The 22,585-nt window shown below is 52.5% G+C and overlaps 1 protein-coding gene across 1 annotated transcript; it reads right to left on the bottom strand.

Annotated features, from left to right (window-relative positions):
* Nucleotides 1–1,092: 1,092 nt before the first annotated feature.
* Nucleotides 1,093–13,004, bottom strand: NECAP2 (NECAP endocytosis associated 2). Its single transcript, XM_056123155.1, has 8 exons — nucleotides 12,888–13,004; nucleotides 9,608–9,708; nucleotides 8,164–8,268; nucleotides 7,999–8,080; nucleotides 7,330–7,438; nucleotides 4,861–5,035; nucleotides 2,837–2,936; nucleotides 1,093–2,246 (listed from the first exon to the last, which is right to left on the bottom strand). Exons 1-8 carry the CDS (start codon nucleotides 12,977–12,979, stop codon nucleotides 2,198–2,200), a joined length of 813 nt encoding a protein of 270 aa, XP_055979130.1. The 5' UTR covers nucleotides 12,980–13,004; the 3' UTR covers nucleotides 1,093–2,197.
* Between the last annotated feature and the right edge of the window lie 9,581 nt (nucleotides 13,005–22,585).

Here is a 22,585-nt window from a genome sequence, read left to right as displayed (position 1 = left end):
AGATGCTGGTTTACAATGTGGTTTTCCTGGGGGACCTTAATCCCATAGTTGATTTTCAGCTGGGACTCGTCTTGATGATGGGGCACATTCTCCTGTCCTGTGCCCCCTTCAAAATGCCTCCAGGTATATTTCCAGTGAGATCTGTGCTTACTCCATCACCAGCACTCATGATTCTGGGTGATTCCAGACAAAGGCTTACGGTCAAATTACAGGAATGGGAACTTCTAGGGTTTTCTATGCCTCCCTGAAGACTTATTAGTAGAGTCTGTGGTCTCACGTCTAACCAGAAACACCTGAGATCCAAATCCCAAATCTACCTCTAGAACCAAAAGGTTTACCTTGGATTACCAACCTGCAACCTAGAAATTGGAGAATTTTCTAAACCTGATCTTCATTTTCTGACTTTAAGCACTTACAAGATGGGAAGTAATGCGAAATAAACAAAGAGGTTCACTCCTCAAGAATCCTTTGTTGTGGGCCAGAGTGACAGTACAGCGGGTAGGGAGCTTTCTTTGTAACCCAGGTTCGATCCCTGGCACCCCATGTGGTCCCACAGCACTGCCAGGCGTAATTCCTTAGTGCAGAGTAATCTCTGAGCAACTCTGGGCAGGGCCCCAAAAGCAGCGAAAGGGATCCTCCAGGCTAATGATCTTTGTCTCCCCTGGACTACAAGAAAGGGATCCTTCTTACAGAACCCAAAGGCACAGGAAGCGCTGAGGCCCTTTTCATTCTCTGCTGATCTCAGGAGTAACTCCTGACAGTGCTGGGGACAGGACTGGGATTGGTGACATGGCAAGGTAAGTGCCTTAGTCCTGTAGCATCTCTCTGTCCCAAGCATTTAGGGAGAAACTTTGGCAGAGAGTTTAGTTAGAGGCAGGAGCCCCTCTGGGTCAGAGGGGGTCAGGCACTTAGCACAGCCTTTTCACTGCAGGGTCCTTAAGCAAATGAATGATGGGAGTGACTTTCAGGGCTGCCCCAGAATGACAAAGCCTGTGCTCTTCCAGAGGCACGAAGGGCAGCTCTGACATCTTGGAGGTTTGAGCATCTAAAAACATGCTGAAACTCAACAGGATACTCACTCATGTTCTGTTACTCAACAGAAGTAAAAACATTTATTTTTAAATCAGAAATCTGGTCCCACGAAACGGTTCAACTCGTTTCTTCAGTTGTCTTATTCTTTCAGAAAAGAAATCTTACAACTAAGAGGTAAAATAAGTCAATAAAAGCAAATTCAGAGATGTGCTCAGATAAAATTTCTAATAAACCAGTAATGCAGACAACCTCGGACTTCTGGTTTGTTCTGGGTTCCTTCTGTCTGGCGGATACAGTCCCAGAAGCAGAAACAAAGAGGTTGTCTTCAGACAAGGCACTTCAGGAGCCACCAAGGAGACAATTAAGGCCACCGGAAACTGCTGAGAGCCCAGAGAGCCACCAGGGGACAGGAAGGGCCTCCCATCCCCCCACTGGAAAAGGCTTTTCCTGTCCAAGCATTTCCACCTGGCTACAGAGCTGTCTAGGTCCTTCAATGCACACCTGGCCTGGGAAACGGAAACCAGGCCATTTGGCCGAGCTGAGCACTGCCCCGGGAGCTTCCTGCTCCCGCCTGCGGGTGCTTTCAGAGTGCCCTGTGGGGCAAGCGGCGCGCAGTTCCTTTTGCAAAGACAAGTGAGTGCAGATCAGTATGTTAGCAAAACAAGGAAGAGTTCTTAAAAGTGGGCCGATACTCCATAGTTCCTTCCTGCTTTTCGGCTCAGGCTACAGCCTATCAATGTGCCAGGAATCAGAAAGGAACCTCTCCTCGGGCGCCGGGGACAGTGGAACCGCCAAAGGGAGTGCAGAAAGCCCCTCCTGGACAGGGAGCACATGAGCCGGGTCGTGCCGGGGAAGCCTGCAGGCCCTCTCCGGGCTGGGCGTTTAACCGGGTCATCGTGGCGGAAGCGGCAGTCTCAGGACCTCTCTCGTGTCCCGAGGATAGACGGGGCCAGGGATGCTTGCGGAGCTTCATTTTGCCCTCAGAGGACACACTGGGATCCCACGGGAAAGAGTGACATGGTGCCGATTTATGGTCTCACGGGCCCCATGGGTCGAGAGTCAGGCAAGGAATCAGGCTCCAAACAGGCTGGCCGGGGCGTGTGTTCCTCCTTCCTTCCTCAGGCCTCTCCAGAAACCGAACGAGGGAAAAGAGAGCTGAGCCCAGTCAAAACTGCACCCAGCCTGTGCCTGGCTGGGTCTGGTTGGAAGCGGGTCTGTAAAGGGAAAGATGGGGGGAAGAAGTCAGAGATTCAGAGGCTTGAAAATGCAAACTACAGCCCACACGGACCCAAAGTTCGGCCTGGTTTTATTCAGTTTTCCTGTAACTGGGCCACGCCCATTTGTAGCCACAAGTGCAGAGCTGAGGCCAGATGACCCACACCGTGGCAACGCTTTGCTCTCCTTTAGAAGGTGTCCTCATTCCTGTCCTACTGCTTGTCCCTGTAACAAGAGGGCAAGAGGCAGTGGCCAGGGAAAGGCGAGGAACATTCCGGAGCTGGAGGAGGGAAGCCAAGCGCAGATGCGTCTGAAGGCTGGGCCACGGCTAGAACCCCCGTTCTCTCTCAGTCCGGAGTTCTGGGGTCTCTGGGGAGATGGGAGAAGATGGAGGCCCTAGGGTGTGGGTGAGGGAAAGACTGGAAAGACTGCCACAGCCGGCTCAGGACACGGAGCTGTGGAGAGTGGCACCAAATGCAGACATCGGGGCTCTGTCCTAGCAAGGTCCACACCGAGCTGCTGCTTGGCCACCCGCACTGGCTCAGGGTTTTTAGGGAAACAGTCCCGGCCCCGCGGCCCCTCTCCTCACCCGGTGGATCTGGTGAAGTCACCCCAGATGTCTGCAGTGGGAGTCGTCGCCGTAGGCTTGGGCTGAGGCCAGGAAACAGTAGCACTTCCTGCTGACGACCCTGAGTTGGCCAGAGAGGGAAAGGACAAAGAGTCAGGGACCTCTGTCTGATGGTCCCAGTGGCCTTGGGATGGGTCTCCCGATTCTAGAGGCTGAGTGAGACACAGAGATGGGCTTCTGAGCAGCCACCACCAACGAGCAGCCACGTGTCTGCCGTCTTCTTACACCCTGGAGAAGGGCAAAGCCACACACACAGAGGGGAGCCCCACATCTCTCTGCACCCCCCAAGCCGACCTTGTCTTCAACTACTTGTGCTGGAACTCTGCTTTCCATTTACTCACCAGCCCCGGCTTTGGGAATGGAGAACGTCTACCCCTAAACCAAGGTGAAAAGCCCGCTTCAAAGTGACTGGGCTAGACTCAGAAAATTAGAAGCCAGGCATGCTCGGAGTTTGAGGAGTCAAAGTGACTGGACCTGGAGGGAGCCCACCGAAAGCGGGTACTTTTGCTTTGTGTTTGGCTTTTTTTTTTTTTTTGGAGCCACACCTGGCAATGCTTACAGCTTACTCTTGGCTCTGTGCTCAGGGATCACTCCTGGCAGGCACAGGGGACCATATGGGACACCAGGTATAGAACCCATGTTGGCTGTGTACAAGGAAACATGTAGCGTCACACACACCAGCCCCAGGTACCTCTTCTGCCTCTTCACTGAGAGCAAACCAGGAGGCAGTGAGACCGGTTTCTGTGGCACTTTCGTCAGTGCTGCCACAGGCCTGCCCCGTCCTTCCCAACAAGCTACTGTGAGCTCAGAGCACAGCCAGGTGTAACTCAACCCAGCGTCCCTCACCCCCCAAAATAAGACTCCTGATCTCAAGAGTGGTCAGCTGTCGGCTACCCTGGCCACACTACTAGGATGGGGGATGGGTCCTCCACACAGGGGTTCAAAGTTCCCAATGTTCAGGCTTCAGGGGGGGAAAAGCAGCAGCTTCCTGCTGACCCTGCCCCAAAGTGCCTGGTGAGTGAGGGCCTGGGACAACTGTGTGCTGGGGGTGCCATATCAGCTTCCGACTGGCCCATAAAGCCAGGAGGGGAGGCTGAGAGACTGTTCGAGGCTTGCACAAGACACTCCTGGAAGGCTGGGACGGTAGTACAGTGGGTAGGGCGTTTGCCTTGCATGCGGCCGACCTGGGTCCAATTCCCAGCATCCCATATGGTCATGGGAGCACCACCAGGAGTAATTCCTGAGTCTAGAGCCAGGAGTAACCCCTGTGCATTGCCAGGTGTGACCCAAAAAGAAAACAAAGAAAGACACTCCTAGATTGGCAGGGTCTCCACAGACACCCTCATACATGGAACAGCACCAGCGCAGCTGCCTGGGAAAGGGGCCAGTGTGCACCCCAGGACCCCACCGCCCCCACCCACCCCGGTCTCCCTGAGGGGCATGCTCCCAGTCTACTTCTCACCACTCCCCCAGTAGATCCCAAACTGCCTCCATCTCCCACAGTGCCTTACTCATGCCCTTCTTTTGTCTGGAAGGCAATGTGTCCCCTGCCCCATTCTCCTTCCTTCAAGGCCCAACGCTGTGACACCTCTACCATGAAGCCTTCCCAGATTATGCCAGTGGTCTCCATGTGTTTAGTGGTTATGACTGTGACACTCTCTCCTACTAGACAGGAGCCCGTCTGTATCCCCCACTAGCTCAGTACCCACTGACTAGCTCCCCAGAAGTAGGATCCCATCTGCTGATGATTGCATGGGTCCTGTGCACAGAGGAAGACAGACCCTCCCGAGGGCGAGTAGTGAGCATCAGGGGCTCAGAGGAAGCTGTGCGTCTGTGTGAGAGGTCTCTGTGTGGTGCTCACCTTTGGTCATCATGTCCAGGGACTAAGGGGCAGATGGGCGCGTGTGAGGGAGGGAGAGCCAGAGGACGGCAGCTGTACCCACGGGCCACAGGGTAGACTAGCGGCAGGGACAGCCAGCACTCACCTGAGCCAGGAGCCACTGCCGGCGGGATGAGTGACCCTTCCACGGTCACGTGCTCCCCGGGGAGAGGGGCCGGAGTGGAGGCCTTCGCCCCAGGGGGAGGCGGGAGCAGGCTTAGTCCCCCGGTGCTCGCAGGCCGGGCTCGCGGGGTCCCTGTTCCTTCCTTCTTCTTCATGTTCTAAAGGAGAGGAATGCAAGGGTGTCAGTTCCGCAGGAGTCCCCGGCCAGCAGAAAATCCTCTGAACAGGGCCACGTCCTCAGGGCCCAGACGTCTGTAACCAAAACCTGGTCCGAGGCCATTCACCCTTGGGCGCTGCTCAATCATCTCCCTTGACAGCGAGCACAAGCGCGTTTCGTGGCAATCCGATTGCCCGGGTTCACGGCTCAGCAGGGAAACACAAAGCAAAGCTCCGGGCACCGGAATGGCAGGATCAGAGGCTACTAAGTACTGAGCAGGGCGTGGAGCAACCAGCAGACACGTTGGCCACTGGGGACCTTTGAGAACCAGTCAAAAGAAATCTATGAAGCTGGACACGTGAACTCTGATGGTGAGGTTCCACCCCGGACATCTAGATCCCCAGCAGAAACACAGGCTGTGCTAAGACACACAGCTGGCCCGTCACAGCAACACTACTTGTAAGAGGCCCACAGTGCAGTGCTCACTGCTCAACAGGAAGGGGATTGGCCACACTCTCCCAACAATGAGAACGAACACACCATCTGCAGCAGCCCGCAGGCTCTCACCAACCCTACGCTAGCAAAGGAAGAGAAAGCTTACGATCCCTGATGAAAGTCAAGAGCAAAGCCCAGAGCTTCAGCGTCAGGAGAGCTGTTACCAGAAGCAGTGCTTAGTGGAAGGAAAGAGGAGAGGGCCTTTGAGCACAAATGATCTGCTTCTGGATCTGGGAGACGCTGTGTGTAGACACCATTTGGCTCTTAACAATTCACTGAGGGCCTTGCTCTTTGAGTCCAATTTCTCCCTTAAATACGCATCTTACTTGCTTACCTCTGTTTACTAATTTCCATTCTGGAGAAGCCCATGTTCTCTCTCAAACATGTACTTCTCCCTTTCTCTCCCCTCACATCTAATTGTTTTTAATAGAAACTGTTTTATGTCACCAAAAAAAAAAAAATCACAAGGGCAGATGAGGCAGTCCTAGCATGAAGGTGCTTGCCATGCAAGTGGCCAACGCTAGTTGGCTTCCTGGCACCAGAGAGGGGCCCCAAGCACCACCTGGCACAAAACCAGGAGTAAACCCTGAGCACTGCTGGGTGTGGTCTCCCCACAAAAAAAAAAAAAAAAACTTCACTGAGCCCTACACTTATAAAACATGCACTTTTGTATATGCATATGTACACTTCAGTGAAAAAATCTAAAAGGCAAACAAACTCAAGCTGGCCTGTTTGTAGATCAGATTTGTCTTGCAGGTGTGAGGCCATGTTCGACCCCAACCCCTGGAAAAACAAAACCTAAGAAAGTGGCCAAACCCTTGGGCACCGAATCAGAGCCAGAAACTAGCATGAGTAATAAAACCGGAGCAGATGTGTGCCCTGCACATGAGGAGGACAGCAGCTCAATCACAAGTAGTGAACCGGGAACCAGACCGCAGTGTGAGTGCGGCCGCGTAAGGTCCTGAGCTCTGAGTGTCCATCTTGCTACAAAAAGGGCGACTCTTTGATTTCTAGGAGAAAATGCCTGAAAAACAAAACAGAAAAACCAACACTACCTGGCACACAGCCGATGATCATTAAATGTTAGTCCTTCCAAGCAAGAGAAAGAATCACAGCCCAACCAGTCCACTGGGTAGGACCTGCATTTCCTCTTAAGGGCCAGCCGGCCAACTTCAAGGGTCCCAAATCATCACCAGCATGAAGCAGAACAGAGGAGAGACAGAAGTAAAGAGAAAGAGCATTATTTAAGCATTACAAGTTGCTTCCGACAAAAAAGTCCATGAGGTTGTTGGTTTCCCCCAAGTCACTCCATCTCCACCTTTGTAGGCAGGTAAAGGCCAAATGTTGGCAACCCAACCCAGCCCCACCTTTCCTGACTCTCAGGAGGAGCTGAAGGGGTGCCAGGTCTGCAGTCTGCAGGGCTGCTCAGGACAAGGACCCCCCAGCAGCACCAGCATGGAGCGGGCCCCAACTCCCACAGGGCGCTCACTCCAGGCCCCAGGCCAAGACACTACTGGGGACAAGCATGCTGACCCCCGTTCTCCACCCGGGACAAGGCTCTGAAGACACTATCCCCTCGGCATGAGTCACCTCAGAGCCCCTCCTCATCGCTTGCTGCTCCCAGGATGCCTTCCTGGGCCCCTATCTCTGGGCTGCACTGAGGGCAGCTCTAGATTGGACAAGCTCTTCTCTCATCACGTTTTTCTCCCTCAACTCGGCTTCCTGGCAGCAGATGGGGAAGTGTTGGTGCTCTGTGGGAGGAGCGATGGGCCTCAGGGGACACTCATGCAGGGCACTCACCGCAATGTTCAGCTTGATGGTCTGGCCCTCTTTGAAGCCCAGGTCCAACTTGGGGATCTGGTCTGGGTTCTGAGCCTGTTTTTCAAATTCACACTGCTGTTTTACCCACCTGAGGAGAGAAGAGAAAGAGGGGGGTGAATCACAGACTCAGCACCCCACCCCCACGTCAGGCCCCCTGCCAGTCCCCAAGAGCAAGAACAAAGAGAACAGGTGTGGCAGTGTGGCCTGAATTCATGCCTCACAGAATGACATTACTTTACCAGCCTAAGGGAATGACAGTTCTATACCTCTTACAGAATTCGAGGGAAACTCAAAGAAGGCACTTGTCTATGCAAAGGGCCCACTCGTTTCCAGGAAACAAGAGGGCCTGGCCCTCTTCTCCCAGAACTTGGCCCGAGACTGAGATAAGGCACTCATGTACACACGCACACACACACCCTCTGAAGACAGCTAGTGAGAGGACACACACACACCCACACACACCCACACACCCACACACACACACTCCCCCCAACCCCCCGAAGGAAGCTAATGAGAGGACCTGCTCCCAAGGAGCCCCAGGTTTTCCTGAGGCTCTGCCAGCCGAAAAATCACACCCAACCACCTGGGTGTCTGATGAGGACAGCAATCTGGCCAGAGAGAGAGGAGAAAGCGCCGGGCGCCACTCACTTGAAATGGTCCTGCAACGCAACATTGAAGTCAAAGGCATCTCCTCGGTCCCCGAAGCCGATTCCAATGAATGCCCGTCGCCCTGGGGACAGCACATGGTCAGGGCCACTCTTGAGGCAGACAGCCCCTCTCTCAGGGGGATCACGCACCTCGGCCCGTGCCTACCATTTCCATCTTCGATGCGGATCACGAAGTACCTGCTGGAGTCTGTCACGCTCTCCACGGCTGTGCCAGGAAACTGGTCCACTGGGGCCTGGGCAAAGAGCTCCCCTGAAAGCACACCCCAAGGTGAGCCTGCGGCGTCCCCTCCGAGGTCACCCTGTTCCTGCAGGCCCTAGCTCCTGTGACGCGGGCAGGCCAACTGTCCTCTGGAACCCAGACTGGGTCCACTCTGGACCCACGGAAAGGTACAGGCAGGAGTGCCAGCTTACAGATCTCATCCCCCACACAGTTCATATTTCAAACTGCCAAACGGATTATATGGAACAAAATAAAATGTCTGGCTCATTCTTTTTCTTTTGGGAGACTGGTGCTGCTGACAGCTTACTCCTGGCTCTGTCCTCAGAGATCACCCCCGGCAATTGCTGGGGTGGGAGATGGCGAGGAGACCACACCATATGGGGTGCAGGGGATCAAACCCAGGTTGGCTATGGGTGAGGTAAGTAACTTCAACCCTGGCCCCTTTGAATAACAAGAGGTCTCCAGGGGGGACCCTGCAAACGAGGCTCGGTCATATGCAAAGGTCACGATTCCCAAGGCCCCAGGAAACAGGTGTGACCTTTCCCTCATGACAGCAGCAGGGGAAATCCAGCAAATCTCAGCTCTGGCCAAGCCACAGCTGCTGCCTATTCAGAATCCTCAATTCCTGCTCTGGCCTGAACTCCACTTCATCAAAACGGAGGCCACAATGCCAGAGGTCACGTGGCTGGCCCACGGACCCACAGTCAAGCTGGCGGCACTGTGTTGAGGAGAGGCAGGCAGTTCTGCCCGGGAATGTCTGCACTCAATGCCAATTCACCCAGCAAGTCTCTGATCTGAACGGAGAAAGAAACTGGAGGCCGAGGCTCCTGGCCGAGCCAGGCCCATGCTGGCTCTCTGCTCGGTGGGCTGGGGTTGGGCTGTGTTGGGCCGTGCTTCCCGCCACAGACCACCCAGAGGCAGCACGGATGGCACAGGCCTTCTGGAGAGCTCCCCAAGTGACCCTTGCCAGCTGATACCGCCCCCTGAACCGGCAGGGCTTGTCTCTCACCACAGAAACTGCTGAGCAGGCTGGTTTCCAGCCCTGGCAGTTAGTGGGTGTGGTCGGCTCTGGGAAGTTGCGCTTAGACGATAAACAAACTCCTGAGGAAGAGCCCCACAACAGAGGCTGTGAGTCTTCACCCAGCTCATCTTCCCAGGAGAAAGCTCTGGGATTAACCTGGACCGCCCCTCTCCTTGGCCTCCGAACTAGCATTTTCTTCAGGACCCCCCCAAAAGGAACCGGTGTCTGACAGGAAATGTTCCCTTTACACCAGGGACAGTGGTGTCTACAGCTCAGGTGGCATCAAGGGCCCTTGGGACACGTTTCCCTTCAGAAATGGGGCCCTGCACAGGCTTCCCTTGGCTTTACCTGAGGTCCTGTCTTCTAGTTTGATGAAGGCCACCTGCCCCTTCGCAGTGATCCGCAGCCGGCCACTCCATGATGGTTGGTCCAGCTGCCACTCTGCAGCCCTATGGGAACAAAAAAACCCCAATAAGCCAGCGGCTCCCACTCTAGGGCCCAGAAGTAAGAAGGGCTCGGGTTTGCATGTTCTAGTCGCCCTGCCAGGGCTGCTCCAACTTTCTCACCTGCAGCCCATTTTCGTCAAGAGAAAAATTTTAAGCAATCCCAGGTAAATAAAGTAGGTAGGTATTCTGATCAAAGGTTCACTGGCAGTAAGCCATAAACTTATTTTAAAATAATTTTCTGTGACATCCACAGAGAGGTGAACCCATACAGGGTTGTGAGCCAGTTTAAGAAGTCAGTCTCTGGCGGCCAAAAAGTACAGTGGGGAGGGCGCTTGCTTTGCATGCAGCCCACTGGGTTCCATCAGCAGCATCCCATATGGTCCCCCAAACGCGCCAGGAGTGATCCCTGGGTGCAGAGCCAGGAGTAACCTCTGAGCACCGCCAGGTGTGGCCCAAAAACAAAAATTAAAAACCAAAACCAAAACCTAGAACCGACAAACTTTTTTTTTCTAAAAGCGGGGGTCAGAGAGATAGTACAGCAGGTAAGGTGCTTGCCTTGCATGCAGCTGGCCCGGGTTTGATTCCTGGCATCCTGTATGATCCCCCAAGAAATGTGAGAAGGAGGGAGGGAGGGAGAGAGAGAGTGGGGGAGACTGGAAACACTGGTGCTGGGAAATATACACTGGTGAAGAGAAGAAACACTGTATGACTATAAAGCAATCAACATCTTTGTAACTGTGGGGGGAAAAAAGACAACTGAACTTTTTAAAAATGAAGTAATTCCTGAGAGCAAAGTGAGGAAAACCCCTGAGCATTATGGATTGTGGCCCAACACCCCCACCCAAAGAAAAAATGGAGCCAGGTAATGGCTCTCTATTGTAGCTGTTCCCTCTGCCACTGCAGGTGGGATCAGTCACAGAAAACGTGTGTGTGTGTGTGTGTGTGTGTGTGTGTCTCTATTGTGGTGCTTTCAGTATGTTAGCTGAGAATCATGTCATGGTTTACTTCACTGGAATCTAAACCACAGAATTTTCACACGAAGAAAGAGTCTTTAAAAATTTCCCTAAATAGGCTGGAGTGAGAGTACAACTGGCAGGGCTTTTACCTTGCACCTGGTAGACCTGGTTTGCTCCCCAGCACCACATGTGGTACCCCAGACCCACCAGGAGTGATCCCTGAGCACAGAGCCAGAAGTAAGCCCTAAGCATCGCTGGATTCCGTCCCCCGGAAGGAAGAGATAGTACAGCATCGCACCCAAAACAGAAAAAAAAAAATTCCCTAAATGGACTACAGATATAGAGAGTAAGGTCGCTATATGCGTGCACCTTGCGGGCAGCACTCAGGACTGACACCCAGCACTCCATATGTTTCCCCGAGCCTGTCAGGAGTGATCCCTGAGTGCAGAGCTAGGAGTAAGCCCTGAGCACAATTGCCTGTGGCCCCAATATCAAAATAAAGAAATATATTCTCAGGCTGGCAATGTGGTCCCCGTGGCAGAGCACAGTCCTGCAGGTGAGATGTTCTGGATTTGATCCTGGCACCACACAGCTGTCTCTGTAGCCCTACAGGGAGTGGTTCCAACACCAGCAAAGAATTCTCAAAAGATGTGTTAGAGGGAAAGCAGTCACCCAGAAGATGAAGAATTGACAGCTATAGCAATAGCATCTCTCCAAGCAAGAATTTCACATTTGAGTTCTGCGTGGCAGCTCAGTAACCCCCAACCCCGAATAATAAGAACTTGGGGGTGTTTCCGGGAGGCTTTCCTTGGAAGTCCCTGAACAAATGACAATTGTGGAGAAAGTGCTGAGGACAGCCTGACTGTGGGTGCGGCACCCAGATCAGCCCATGCAGTTTCGGTTCCTGTTCCGGCGGCTGGGGAGCCTGAGATTCAAACTAAGCAGAACTGGGAGATGCAAACGGAGAGACAAAAGCAGTTTCCTCTTGGCCAGATTCGCCAGCCCTGTCCCTCTTTGGGGAACCAAGAGGGCCCAAGCCCATCCTACTGAACGCAACTGGGGAAGAAGGCCACTCTGGGTTAGCACGGAGACAGAAAGCAAACGTGTTTTGCTTTTGTTGGCACAGTTGAACTCTAAAAATTCCGTCCCCCGGAAAGAAGAGATAGTACAGGGTACACACAGGGGTTATAAGGGGTGTGCCTTGCATCCCCTTACTCTGGTTTGAATCCCCCATACCACCGGGGAATCACTCAGGAGCACAGAGCCAGCAAAAGCCCCTGAGCGCAGCAGGGTGTGGCCCAAAGTTCCCCCAATTATGTCATGGATGTAGTAGGGGCTCAATAAAATGTCTGCTCACTAGAAGCCCCTGTGAATACAGTGGGAGGGTGACAAGACGCCCCAGCCCTGCCTCACTCTCCAGGTGCCGGCCACCACTGTCTCTCCAGACAACTGGGTCACTGTCCTCTTCCACTGCCACCATCACTCCCTGCTCTGCTCCTGCACTAGACAAGACATACACCAGGGTGCCTGGAATCAGATCTTTTTTTCCTTTAGTGCTCTAGATCTTATGAAACCTAGGATACAAGCATAGTAACAAAAAAAATGTAAACAAGGGGTTTGGGGAGATGGTGCAACAAAGGACTGCTGAGGGTGGGTAGGGAGGGGAGGGGAAGCCCGCCCTGCTTCCATCCAGCAATGCAGCGTTTCCCTGGAGCACAGCCGGGGGAGGGGGGTGAACCCCCGCCCCAGCACCGAGATGGAGGGAGTAGCCCACCTCGAACACCGCTGGATGTGGCTACCGGACACCCTCCCCCCAATGACAAGCAAAGAAACGAGAGCGCCTGCCTTCCCTGCCCGTCGCTCCCCTGGACGCCTTGACAAGCAAGTGCGTGCTGGGTTTTGGAGAACGTTCCCGCAGGGGGGCCCGGGCTGGGGCAGGAGCAGCTGCCAGGAACTGTCCAGCGCCTCGGTCTCGGCTGAGCCGGCCGGTTCTGGGCCGGACACTAGCCCCTCCTGCTTGGGGCTTTCCCAAGCCCCCTGTGCAGGCCCTGAGTGAAGGCTGAGCAGGGGACAGATCTGACCCTCCCTCTCCCCGCGGCGGGGCCTGGCTGGGCCGCCTGCCCCGGGCTGGGGCGCCCCTGCCCTCGCCCCTGCGCCGGCCGGGGGGTTGGGGGCGTGTCGTCCACGTCGGGGCCGGCGGCCCGCGAGGAACAGGCCCGCTGTCACCTGTAGCCGCGGTTGGTGGCCCGCGGCGGGATGCGGTAGACGTGCACCTCCGGCTTGACGCAGAGCACCGACTCGTAGCCGCCCTCCTCCATCTCGACGGCCCGGAGCTCCCGGACTTCCGGCTCCTGCCCCGCCGCGGGGGCCGGAAGCGGCGCCGCTCTATGACCTGAGCGCCAGGCTAGAGCGGCAAGGGTGCGGGGCTCCGCGCCCTCGCGCGGGCGCGCCCCCTGCTGGAAGCCCGGGCTGAAGCCAGGCCGCGGACGAGAGACATACACACCCCACCCCACCCCCACCCCGGAGCCGGCTTGTCGAAGGGATCAACTTCCTCCGCTGGGGCTCTGTTTATTTTTCTTTTTCTTTTCTTTTCTTTTCTTTTTTTTTTTTTTTGCTTTTTGGGTCACACCCGGCAATGCTCAGGGGTTACTCCTGGCTTTGCATTCAGGAATCACTCCTGGCGGTGCTCGGGGGACCATATGGGATGCTGGGAATTGAACCCAGGTCGGCCGCGTGCAAGGCAAACGCCCTACCTGCTGTGCTATTGCTCCAGCCCCTCTGTTTATTTTTCAAATTTGCTTATGCATGTGTTTATTTGGGGTGCCACACTCACCGGGGCGATGCTCAGGGCTTACTCCTGGTGCTCTAGGGACCGCACGGGATGCTGAGGGGTCCAAACGGCTTGGCTGTGTAGGTGCAAGGCCGACTCCCTGCCTGCTTGCTGTACTATTGCTCCGGCTCCTTCTCTGGGGCTTAATGACCTGTAGCAGCTACCCAGAAATCTTTAATACAGATCCTACTGCTAGGCTGGGAGACAGCTCAGAGGGCAGGAGCTGACCGCGCACAGGGTCCCTGCGCTGGTCCCCTGTACCGCATGGGCTCCTGAGCGGTGGGAGAGCAACTGGCTGAGATGCAAAGCTGTGGGTGCCTGAACGGGGCTCCCCGGAGCCCCTCGCTCTAGCCTTTGCTCCTCTGCTCTTCCCCAATGTCGTTCTTTCTCGCACTGGGCCAGACTCCGCTAAGGCCAAAAGTCTCCTAGACAAACCCTTATGTGATTCAAGTAGGATGCCCCCTACCCTGCCGGGCTCATCTTAATCCTCCCGTGCCCAGGGCTCCTTGTGGCTTAGATCCCACAAGGTTTTGTATTCAGAGTCAAGGTTTAGGACAGGGAGATAGCACAGAGCACAGAGGTGCTGGTTACATAATCCCCCAGGGACATAGACTCCCTCCCCCCACCATACACACACCAAATACTGCACTATACGTTGTAGCTCTGTGGTTGGTCCAGAGCACTGGACCCTGCATCACATCTTGCCGCATTCTCAGACTTTAGTACTGTACCTTTGACCCGTTGTCAAGAGTAGCACAGGAAGTGGCGACCAGTACCCCCTAAACTCTAAGCCCAAAGAAGAGACCAAGAGATAACTCAGTGAGCTGCGCGCATGTGCAGGAGGCCAGGGTTCGATCCCTGACACTGCACAGCAGGTAGGGTGTTTGCCTTGCAGACAGCAGATCAGAGTTCGATCCCCGGCATCCCATATGGTCCCCCAAGCACTGGCGGGAGTAATTCCTGAGTGCAGAGCCAGGAGTAACCCTTGAGCATCGCCGGGTGTGACCCCAAAAGCAAAAGCACTGTAGCACTCACTGTCCTCCCATTGTTCATCGATTTGCTCCAGCGGGCCCAGTAACGTCTCCATTGTGAGATTTATTACTGTGTTTGGCATATCCAATACCTCATGGGTAGCTTGCTGTGCGGCGCAATACTCTCCGTATCTTGCCGGTCTCTCTGAGAGGGGCGGAGGAATCAAACCCAGCCCTACCGTGTTGGCTGCGTGCAAGGCAAACGCCCTGCCTGCTGTGCTATCACTCCATCCCATAAAAAGCAAAGCAAAAAAGTAAAAAAGAAAAAAAAAAGAATTGAGGGGCCAGTAGTGCAGTGGGTAGTGTACTTGTTTTGTGCTTGGCTGACCTGGGCCTGGGAACTTCATACAGGCCCTAAACCCCTCCAGGAGTAATCCTGGAGCACAGACCCAGGAGTGAGCCCTGTCATTAGTGGGAGTGGTCCCAAAACAAAAATAAAAAAAAAAATTCAGTCTTCACTTTGTTTCTCTCAGAATGTAAGGGGAACACAATGTTTAACCACAGTTAAATTCTCAAAATCCCTCTCTGTTATTGTCTTGTTTATTTTGCAAATATTTATCAATTACTCACAAAGTGCCACAGCCACTGATCTTAAATTTCTGATTTACTGAATTTCCCAAACTTTCTCCTTCTATTAACTCCTTCCCCTATGTCTCTCCTTGTACTCACTGTGTATATGCTTTTTAAAATTATTATCCACAGAATTGCTCTATTAAAATTTTTGTTGGGGCAGGATGTCATTCAGTCAGAGTGCTTGCCTTGCATGTGTAAGGCCCTGGGTTTAAACTTTGGCACTGCAAAATAAAGGCCAAATTAAAATTTTCATTGAGGAGCTAGAGAGGTAGTACGGGGTAGCATACTCCCCTGGCATGTAGTTGTCCCGGGTCGGTGCCCAGAGCACTGCCAGATGTGGTCCAAGAGCCCCCACAATTTTTTGTTGAGGGAAATATACATAAAATTTACATTTTAAGGCTGGAGAGCTAGTAGAGTGGGTAGGGATTTCACCTTGCACACAGCAGACACAGGTTCAATCCTTGGCATGGAGTATGGTTCCCCAAGCTCTGCCAGGAGTGATCCCTGGACACAGAGTGAGCCAGGAATAAACCCTGAGCTAGTTGGGGTGGCCTCAGGTAAAAATAAATAAATAAAACTAACAACAGCCATCCTAGTGCCTACCTTCTTGACTGTGGGATACCACCCCATAAGGGGCTCTTATTATTTATTTATGTGCTTTTTGGGTCACACATGGCAATGCTCAGGAGTTACTCCTGGTTCTGCACTCAGGAATTACTCTTAGTGGTGCTCGAAAGACCATCTGGGATGCCAGATATCCATATGGGATACCGGGAGATTGATATGGATGCTTGTTCCGAGGAACAATTCTTCTCCGGTGTCGAAAACAGCATGGTGAGATTCGTGCCTTCTTGTCTCGGTCAGACCAATGATGTCGTACTTGATCATTCGCGCTTGTACCATCAGGTCCTCGATGGATGCATCTGATGCTAGCGTACGTGCATTGAAAGTACAGACGATCATTTTTGTCTTCCTTCGTTGTGGCAGCCTAGGTCGGCCTTGAGATTTTGTCGGCTTCTCCTTTCTCATCCTTCTCAGTGCTGCCATGTCGGTGAAGCCTTCAGGGTCAGGTGAATGAGACCAGTTGTAGTTACTGGTTTTGGCATATCGAATACACAGCGGATAGCTTGCCAGGCTCTTCCGTGCGGGCGGAATACTCTCGGAAGCTTGCCAGTCTTTCCGAGAGGTATAGAGGCTTTTGGGGTGGCCTCTAATCACCCTTGTAGGTGTTACCATATTTGAACCCTATCAAATATGGTACGACAATTCCAGAAGATGGGTATTTAGTGTCTTATGATGTGTCGCGCGGCCGCTTGCGGCCGCGCGGGTCCGGAAAGCGTCCTGGAGTGTGGCGACGGCTGGGTAGTGGAAGTACCATGCGATAAAAGAGGTGTTGGAGGCGTCGGTGTCCTTGTCAACACAAACTTGGCCAAGAGCATTGATTCATTCGAATGCCTAACAACACGAATTGGACGTTTACATTTGAATAGATGTGGCTCACTGCCTGCAGTTTCTATCTTCGTTGTCTACGCACCAACATCTCATTATGATGAAAGAGAAATCGAGAAGTTCTACATGGAGCTAGAGAAGTTCTATAAAGAAGACCACACCTTCTACAAGATCATTGTGGGTGATTTTAATGCCAAGATAGGACCGAGAAGATCAGCTGAAGAACTTCACATCGGGACCCATGGCCTAGAATGGAACGAACAGGGTGAGAGACTGTCTGAGTTCATCATGTCGACCAAGACCATTCATGGTAACTCACAGTTCCAGAAGGCAGAATCTAAACGATGGACATGGGAGTCTCCCGGTGGACGATTCCACAATGAAATAGACCACATCATATTCAATCGACGGTTTTGCCTGACTGATGTCGCTGTTGTCCCAAAATTTCGAACGGGATCGGACCACCGTCTCCTTCGTGCAAAATTCTACTTCACAGAGCGGGGAGAAAGGGCTGCAAAGTTCAAAAAGAGAACTCCCAGAATGACCACCAACTGGGAACTCTTTGGTACTATTGCGGCAACATGGGAAGATGCCATTGTTGACAACATTGACGAGGAATACGATCGACTGGTTCAGCACCTCCATGAATGTGCGAGGAACGCCAAGAGAGAGATAGCCACAAAAAGTCGCCTATCTTCGAAAACTCTTGAGCTAATTCGCCAGCGTGGTTTGGCGCATGCCTCAGGCAACCTCAAGTTAACGTCCGAGCTTGCAAAGCAGTGCAGAGATGCGATCAAGGAAGACCTCAAAGAGAGAAGAGCAGAAGTACTGATAGATGCGGCAGAAGCCGGGAAAAGTATTCGTAACGCCCGCCTGTCCTTCGCCAACTATAAGACCAAGATGACTGCCCTCCGACGTCCTGATGGATCCATCACATCCTCCAGAACGGCAATGGAGAAGATTATCCATGACTTCTACTCAAATCTCTTCGATAGCCATGTCCACTTGCCGACATACCAAATTCCACAGGATGGGTATGTCGTTCCCAACGTTCTCCCTTCCGAAATCCGACACGCCATTTCGTTGGTAAAGAAGCAAACAGCACCCGGCCCAGACAAGGTCAGACCTGAACACCTGAAGAACCTGCCGTCAGTACTCATCAATACACTGGCTCGGCTCTTCACTCGCTACCTGTCTGAATGCAAGGTTCCGTCCCAATGGAAAACCAGCAGGACCGTACTACTGTTCAAGAAGGGAGACATCCATGACATTGGCAACTATCGCCCGATCTGCCTATTGTCTGTCATCTACAAGCTGTTCACTCGAGTCATCCTGAATAGGATTGGCAGAACACTAGATGAAGGACAACCATGCGAGCAAGCAGGGTTCCGCAAAGGATTCAGCACCATCGACCATATCCACACGGTAACCAAGCTCATTGAGGTTTCTCGGGAGTTCAAGATGCCGCTCTGCTTAACGTTCATTGATTTAAAGAAGGCCTTTGATTCTGTTGAGACGGAAGCGGTCATTGAAGCCCTAGCCAATCAGGGCATCGAAGCCCAATACATCAGGATCCTCCGTGAGCTGTATTGCGGATTCACTACCAGGATCTCACCATTCTACAAAGAAGTGATCGTTGATGTCAAGAGAGGGGTGCGGCAGGGTGATACCATTTCACCGAAACTCTTCAGTGCCACCCTCGAGAACATCATGCGACGACTGGAATGGGAAGGAATGGGAGTGAGGATAGATGGTCGGCAATTACACCACCTCCGCTTTGCTGATGACATTGTTTTAATAACACCAAACATCAGCCAAGCGGCACAAATGCTGGCCGACTTTGACCGTGAGTGTGGAAAGGTAGGACTACAGCTGAATCTTACGAAGACAATGTTTATGAGAAACAGCCTTGTTCCTGACGCCCCATTCGCTCTCAATGGAACGACCATCTCCGAATGCAACAGCTATGTGTACCTAGGTCGAGAGGTCAACATGAGAAATGACCTGGCACCCGAGCTGCGCAGGAGGAAGAGAGCGGCTTGGAACGCCTTCAAGAACGTCGAAGAAATAGCTAAGAGGACGAAGAACCTCCGGCTCTGGGCACATCTCTTTGATTCCACTGTTCTTCCTGCATTAACATATGCCTCAGAGACCTGGGCCCTACGCAAACAAGATGAGAACGCCATTCAGGTCTCCCAAAGAAGAATAGAAAGAGCTATGCTTGGAATAACACGTTTCACTCAAATGAGAGAACGAATCCGGAGTTCTGACATCCGTCGACGATCAAGGATCAGGGACGCTGTCTCATATGCCAAGGTGTCGAAAATCAGATGGGCTGGTCACGTAATGAGATTTAAAGACGACCGTTGGACTAGAGCTGTTACTGATTGGATTCCACGGGATGTCAAGAGACCGCGTGGCCACCCACCTACCAGATGGTCAGACTTCTTTGTCAAGATCAAGAACGATCGGTTTGAGGCCCTCCATGTTCCCGGAGCGAAGAGATGCCATTGGGCTACACTAGCACGCGACAGGGACAAATGGAGACGTTACTGGCGCCCGCTCGAGCAAATCGACGACTAACAGGAAGTTAAGTGATTAAGTGAAGATATGGATGCTAGAGATCAAACCCAGGTTGGCTGCCCACTGTACTATTGCTCCAACCCCCAGGGGTCTCTTAATTTTGCAACCAAATTGGCAACAGTAAAATATTTGACTATTCAATGATCAAAACTTAATGCAAAACCAGAGACTGGAAGAAAATACAACTGTGCTGAATTAAATCCATGACACCTGAACTCCAAAGCATTTCTGGGTGTGACCCTTCTGTCCTTAAACACCTCAGGTGACTCTGGTGACTTCCAATACCTGAGCAGTACTGCATCCTCAGGTCTAGCATTCAAACACTGGCCAGTTGTCCTTGTATCCCTTGGGCATCACTAGAGAAAATCCCCCCACCCCAAACCCCCCCCAAATTGAAAGCACCAGAGCAGTGAATCTCTGGTGTTTTGGCAGCAGTCACCTGTATTGAACTTCTTGGGTAAAAAGGGGTTTGGAGGAGTGGAAAAAGTTTAAGGAGCCCTGTCTAACTGATATGAAGTTTGTTTTTCTATGTAAATTGCTTTGCACTCTTTAATTTCTTTTTGTTGTTGTTGTTTGGCCACACCTGGTGATACACAGGGCTTACTCCTGGCTCTGTGCTCAGCCTGGAGGGGCTCAGGGGACCATAAGGGATGCCGGGGATTGAACCCAGGTTGGCTACATGCAAGGCAAGTACACACTTTAACCCCCTGAACTATCTTTCCAGCCCTGTGTTCTAATTTCAGCTTTGCTCATTTCAACCCTGTTATTCCAAAGAAATTGAGAAAAAGACCTAGAACATGAGATTTCTTCCTCCTAGTTCTATGATCATGTCTCATTTTCCTAAGATTCTGAAGTGAAGGCAGATGCCATCTTAGAAGAGAAGGGGGCTGACTTGAGAGAATGGGATGAGGTAAACATACTGATAAGCTTATCCTCTCACATCTCATCATTCTTTTTTTTTTTCTTATTGGGCCATATCCGGCGATGCACAGGGTTTACTCCTGGCTCTGCACTCAAGAATTACTCCTAGTGGGGACCGTATGGGGTGCTGGGAATCAAATCTGTGTTGGCCGCGTGCAAGGAAAATGCCCTACCTGCTGTACTATCGCTCCAGTCCCTCATCATTCTGATTGTAGGTTAGCGATAGACTGTGAGTTTCTTAAACTCTTTTTTTTTTTTTTTTTTGCTTTTTGGGTCACACCCGGTGATGCTCAGGTGTTACTCCTGGCTCATGCACTCAGGAATTGCTCCTGGCGCTGCTCGGGGGACCATATGGGATGCTGGGAATCGAACCTGTGTTGGCCATGTTGGCTGCATGCAAGGCAAACGCCCTACCCGCTGTGCTATCGCTCCTGCCCCGAGTTTCTTAAAACTCTTACTGTGCTTCTTAATGCACCAAATGATGCATCTAAGTATGCGGGCAACTCTGAGCACCGGAGCTGAAAGAAATCTTCAAGTGGGGCTAGAAAGCTAGGACAGGGATAAGGCCTTGCATGTAAGGAACCTCATTTGACCCCTGACATGGTCCATAGTTCCCAAGGCACCAGCAGGAATGATTCTTGAGCACAGAGCCATGAGTAATCCCCGAGCACTGCCAGGTGTGGCCCCCAAACCAAAACTAAACCAAACCCGGATGTGCAAGTGCCTTAGCTGGGCATGGGCACAATCTGGCAACAACATCCTTAGCAGCAGCAGCAGTAAAGGGAAGGGGGTTCCCAAGATAAAAGATGATGCCTAGGGGGCTGGAGCAATAGCACAGCGGGTAGGGCGTTTGCCTTGCACGCGGCCAACCCGGGTTCGATTCCCAGCATCCCATATGGTCCCCCGAGCACTGCCAGGAGTAATTCCTGAGTGCAGGGCCAGGGGTAGCCCCTGTGCATCGCCGGGCGTGACCCAAAACAAACAAACAAACAAACAAACAAGATGATGCCCAACTTACAAAAGAGAAAATATACAAGTCACTAAATTGTACACTTTCAGACCGGAGCAATAGTACATATCAGGTAGGACACTTGTTTTGCACACGGCTCACCTGGATTCGATCCCAAGTATATGTCCTGCCAAATAAATAAATAGATAAAGTGTATGCTTGCTGAGTGGTCTGATTGTGAGGGTGAAACTGATGCCATGACAGGCTGCAGCCAACATTAAGTCTCAGCTAGGCCTCAGTTTCTGTTTCCCCGGAGCAGGACTTGCAGTTTCCGGTAGACTCCCAATTGGTAATTTGCTGAGATAAGGAATTGGGCAGTTGGGTCTGGCCGGTCACTCTACCCTCCTGTAACCATTGCCTAATTGCTGACCACCATTGTAATAGGGCCAATGCTAAAAATAGACCAGTATATAAATTGCTTCTTAACGCTGAACCCTATAAAAAACTGCTTGTGATTTGAAGTCGGGACTCCACTATGTTGGATGAAACTTAGACCCTAGCTTGAGCTAGCGCTGGCTCGAGCTGGTAATAAAGTTCCTTTGCTTTTGGATTATCGTGTGTGGACTTGGTCTCTCTGCAATTGGGGATCTGAAACTCGGGCACAACATGATTAGGTTTGGTTTGCTTTGAAAGCCATACCCAGCCACGCTCAGGGGCTAACACCCAGCTCAGCGCTTCAGGGATGTTTCTCAGAAGAGTTCAGGGGTCCCTGTTGGTGCTGGGGATTTAACCAGACCTTTTGCCTGCAAAACACGGGCTCTTGTCCTTTGTGCCAACCCCCCACCTTAGGCCCTGCCCTTTTCCTGCTTGGAGAGGGGGCATCGATTCTCCCCGGGGCCTCTGCCCACAGAACATTCAGTGTGCGGAATATTGGGGACTGAGCATTCTGAGGTGGAGACTGCATTATGAGGTGGAGATAGTGGACATTGGGAGGCGTGTTTTAGGGGCGAGGGGAGTTCCATGCGTTGGGCAGGAGGGCGCAGGGGAAGTAGATCGCTTAGGGACCCCTAATTGGCGAGAGGGAGCAGGCCAAAGAGGAATGCCAAAGGGAAAGAAGGGGACTGGGCCAAAGCGCTGACTTCTCAGTGCCAAATGAGAGCTGAGGCCCTTTGGGAGGTGGAGCAGTTCCTGGGGCGGTGGCCCCAGAGCTAAGGTCTTCTTTACATTTAGGACCATCGGCCTATCTGCAGAAAGGACTGAATGGAGGACAAGCAGGTGGTGCTGGGAGGAAGGAGGCGGGTTGGAAGCTAGGATAAGCGGCTATTAGGGGCACCTCCTCTGTGCCCAGCGTGTCCCCAGCTGGAGGTCTGTACCAATCATGGGCCCAGGTCTCCTCCTCTTCCTCCTCCTCCTCCTCCTCTTCCTCCTCCTCCTCCTCCTCCTCCTTCTTTTCTTCTTCTTCTCCTCCTCCTCCTCTTTTCCTCCTCCTCCTCTTCTTCATCTTCTTTTTCTTCTTCCTCTTTCTGTCCTCATTCCCCTTCCCTCCTCCTCCACCTTTCCTCCTCCTCCTCCTCCTCCTCCTTCTCCT

This window comes from Sorex fumeus, unplaced genomic scaffold (genome assembly GCF_029834395.1).
Source record: "Sorex fumeus unplaced genomic scaffold, SorFum_2.1 ptg000047l, whole genome shotgun sequence".
NCBI classification, from domain to species: Eukaryota; Metazoa; Chordata; class Mammalia; order Eulipotyphla; family Soricidae; genus Sorex; species Sorex fumeus.
The sequence above is the reverse complement of the archived record's forward strand: the minus strand, read 5'-3'. Positions and strand labels throughout refer to the sequence as shown.

Bases quoted from the DNA above. Each gene is read 5' to 3' on its own strand.
- NECAP2 (XM_056123155.1), bottom strand. From the start codon at position 12,979: ATGGAGGAGGGCGGCTACGAGTCGGTGCTCTGCGTCAAGCCGGAGGTG. The intron at 7,439-7,998 runs GTGAGTGGCGCC...TTCTCTCCTCAG, and splicing joins GCGTTGCAGGACCATTTCAA to GTGGGTAAAACAGCAGTGTG. The intron at 2,247-2,836 runs GTGAGGAGAGGG...TTCCCTTTACAG, and splicing joins GACTTCACCAGATCCACCGG to ACCCGCTTCCAACCAGACCC.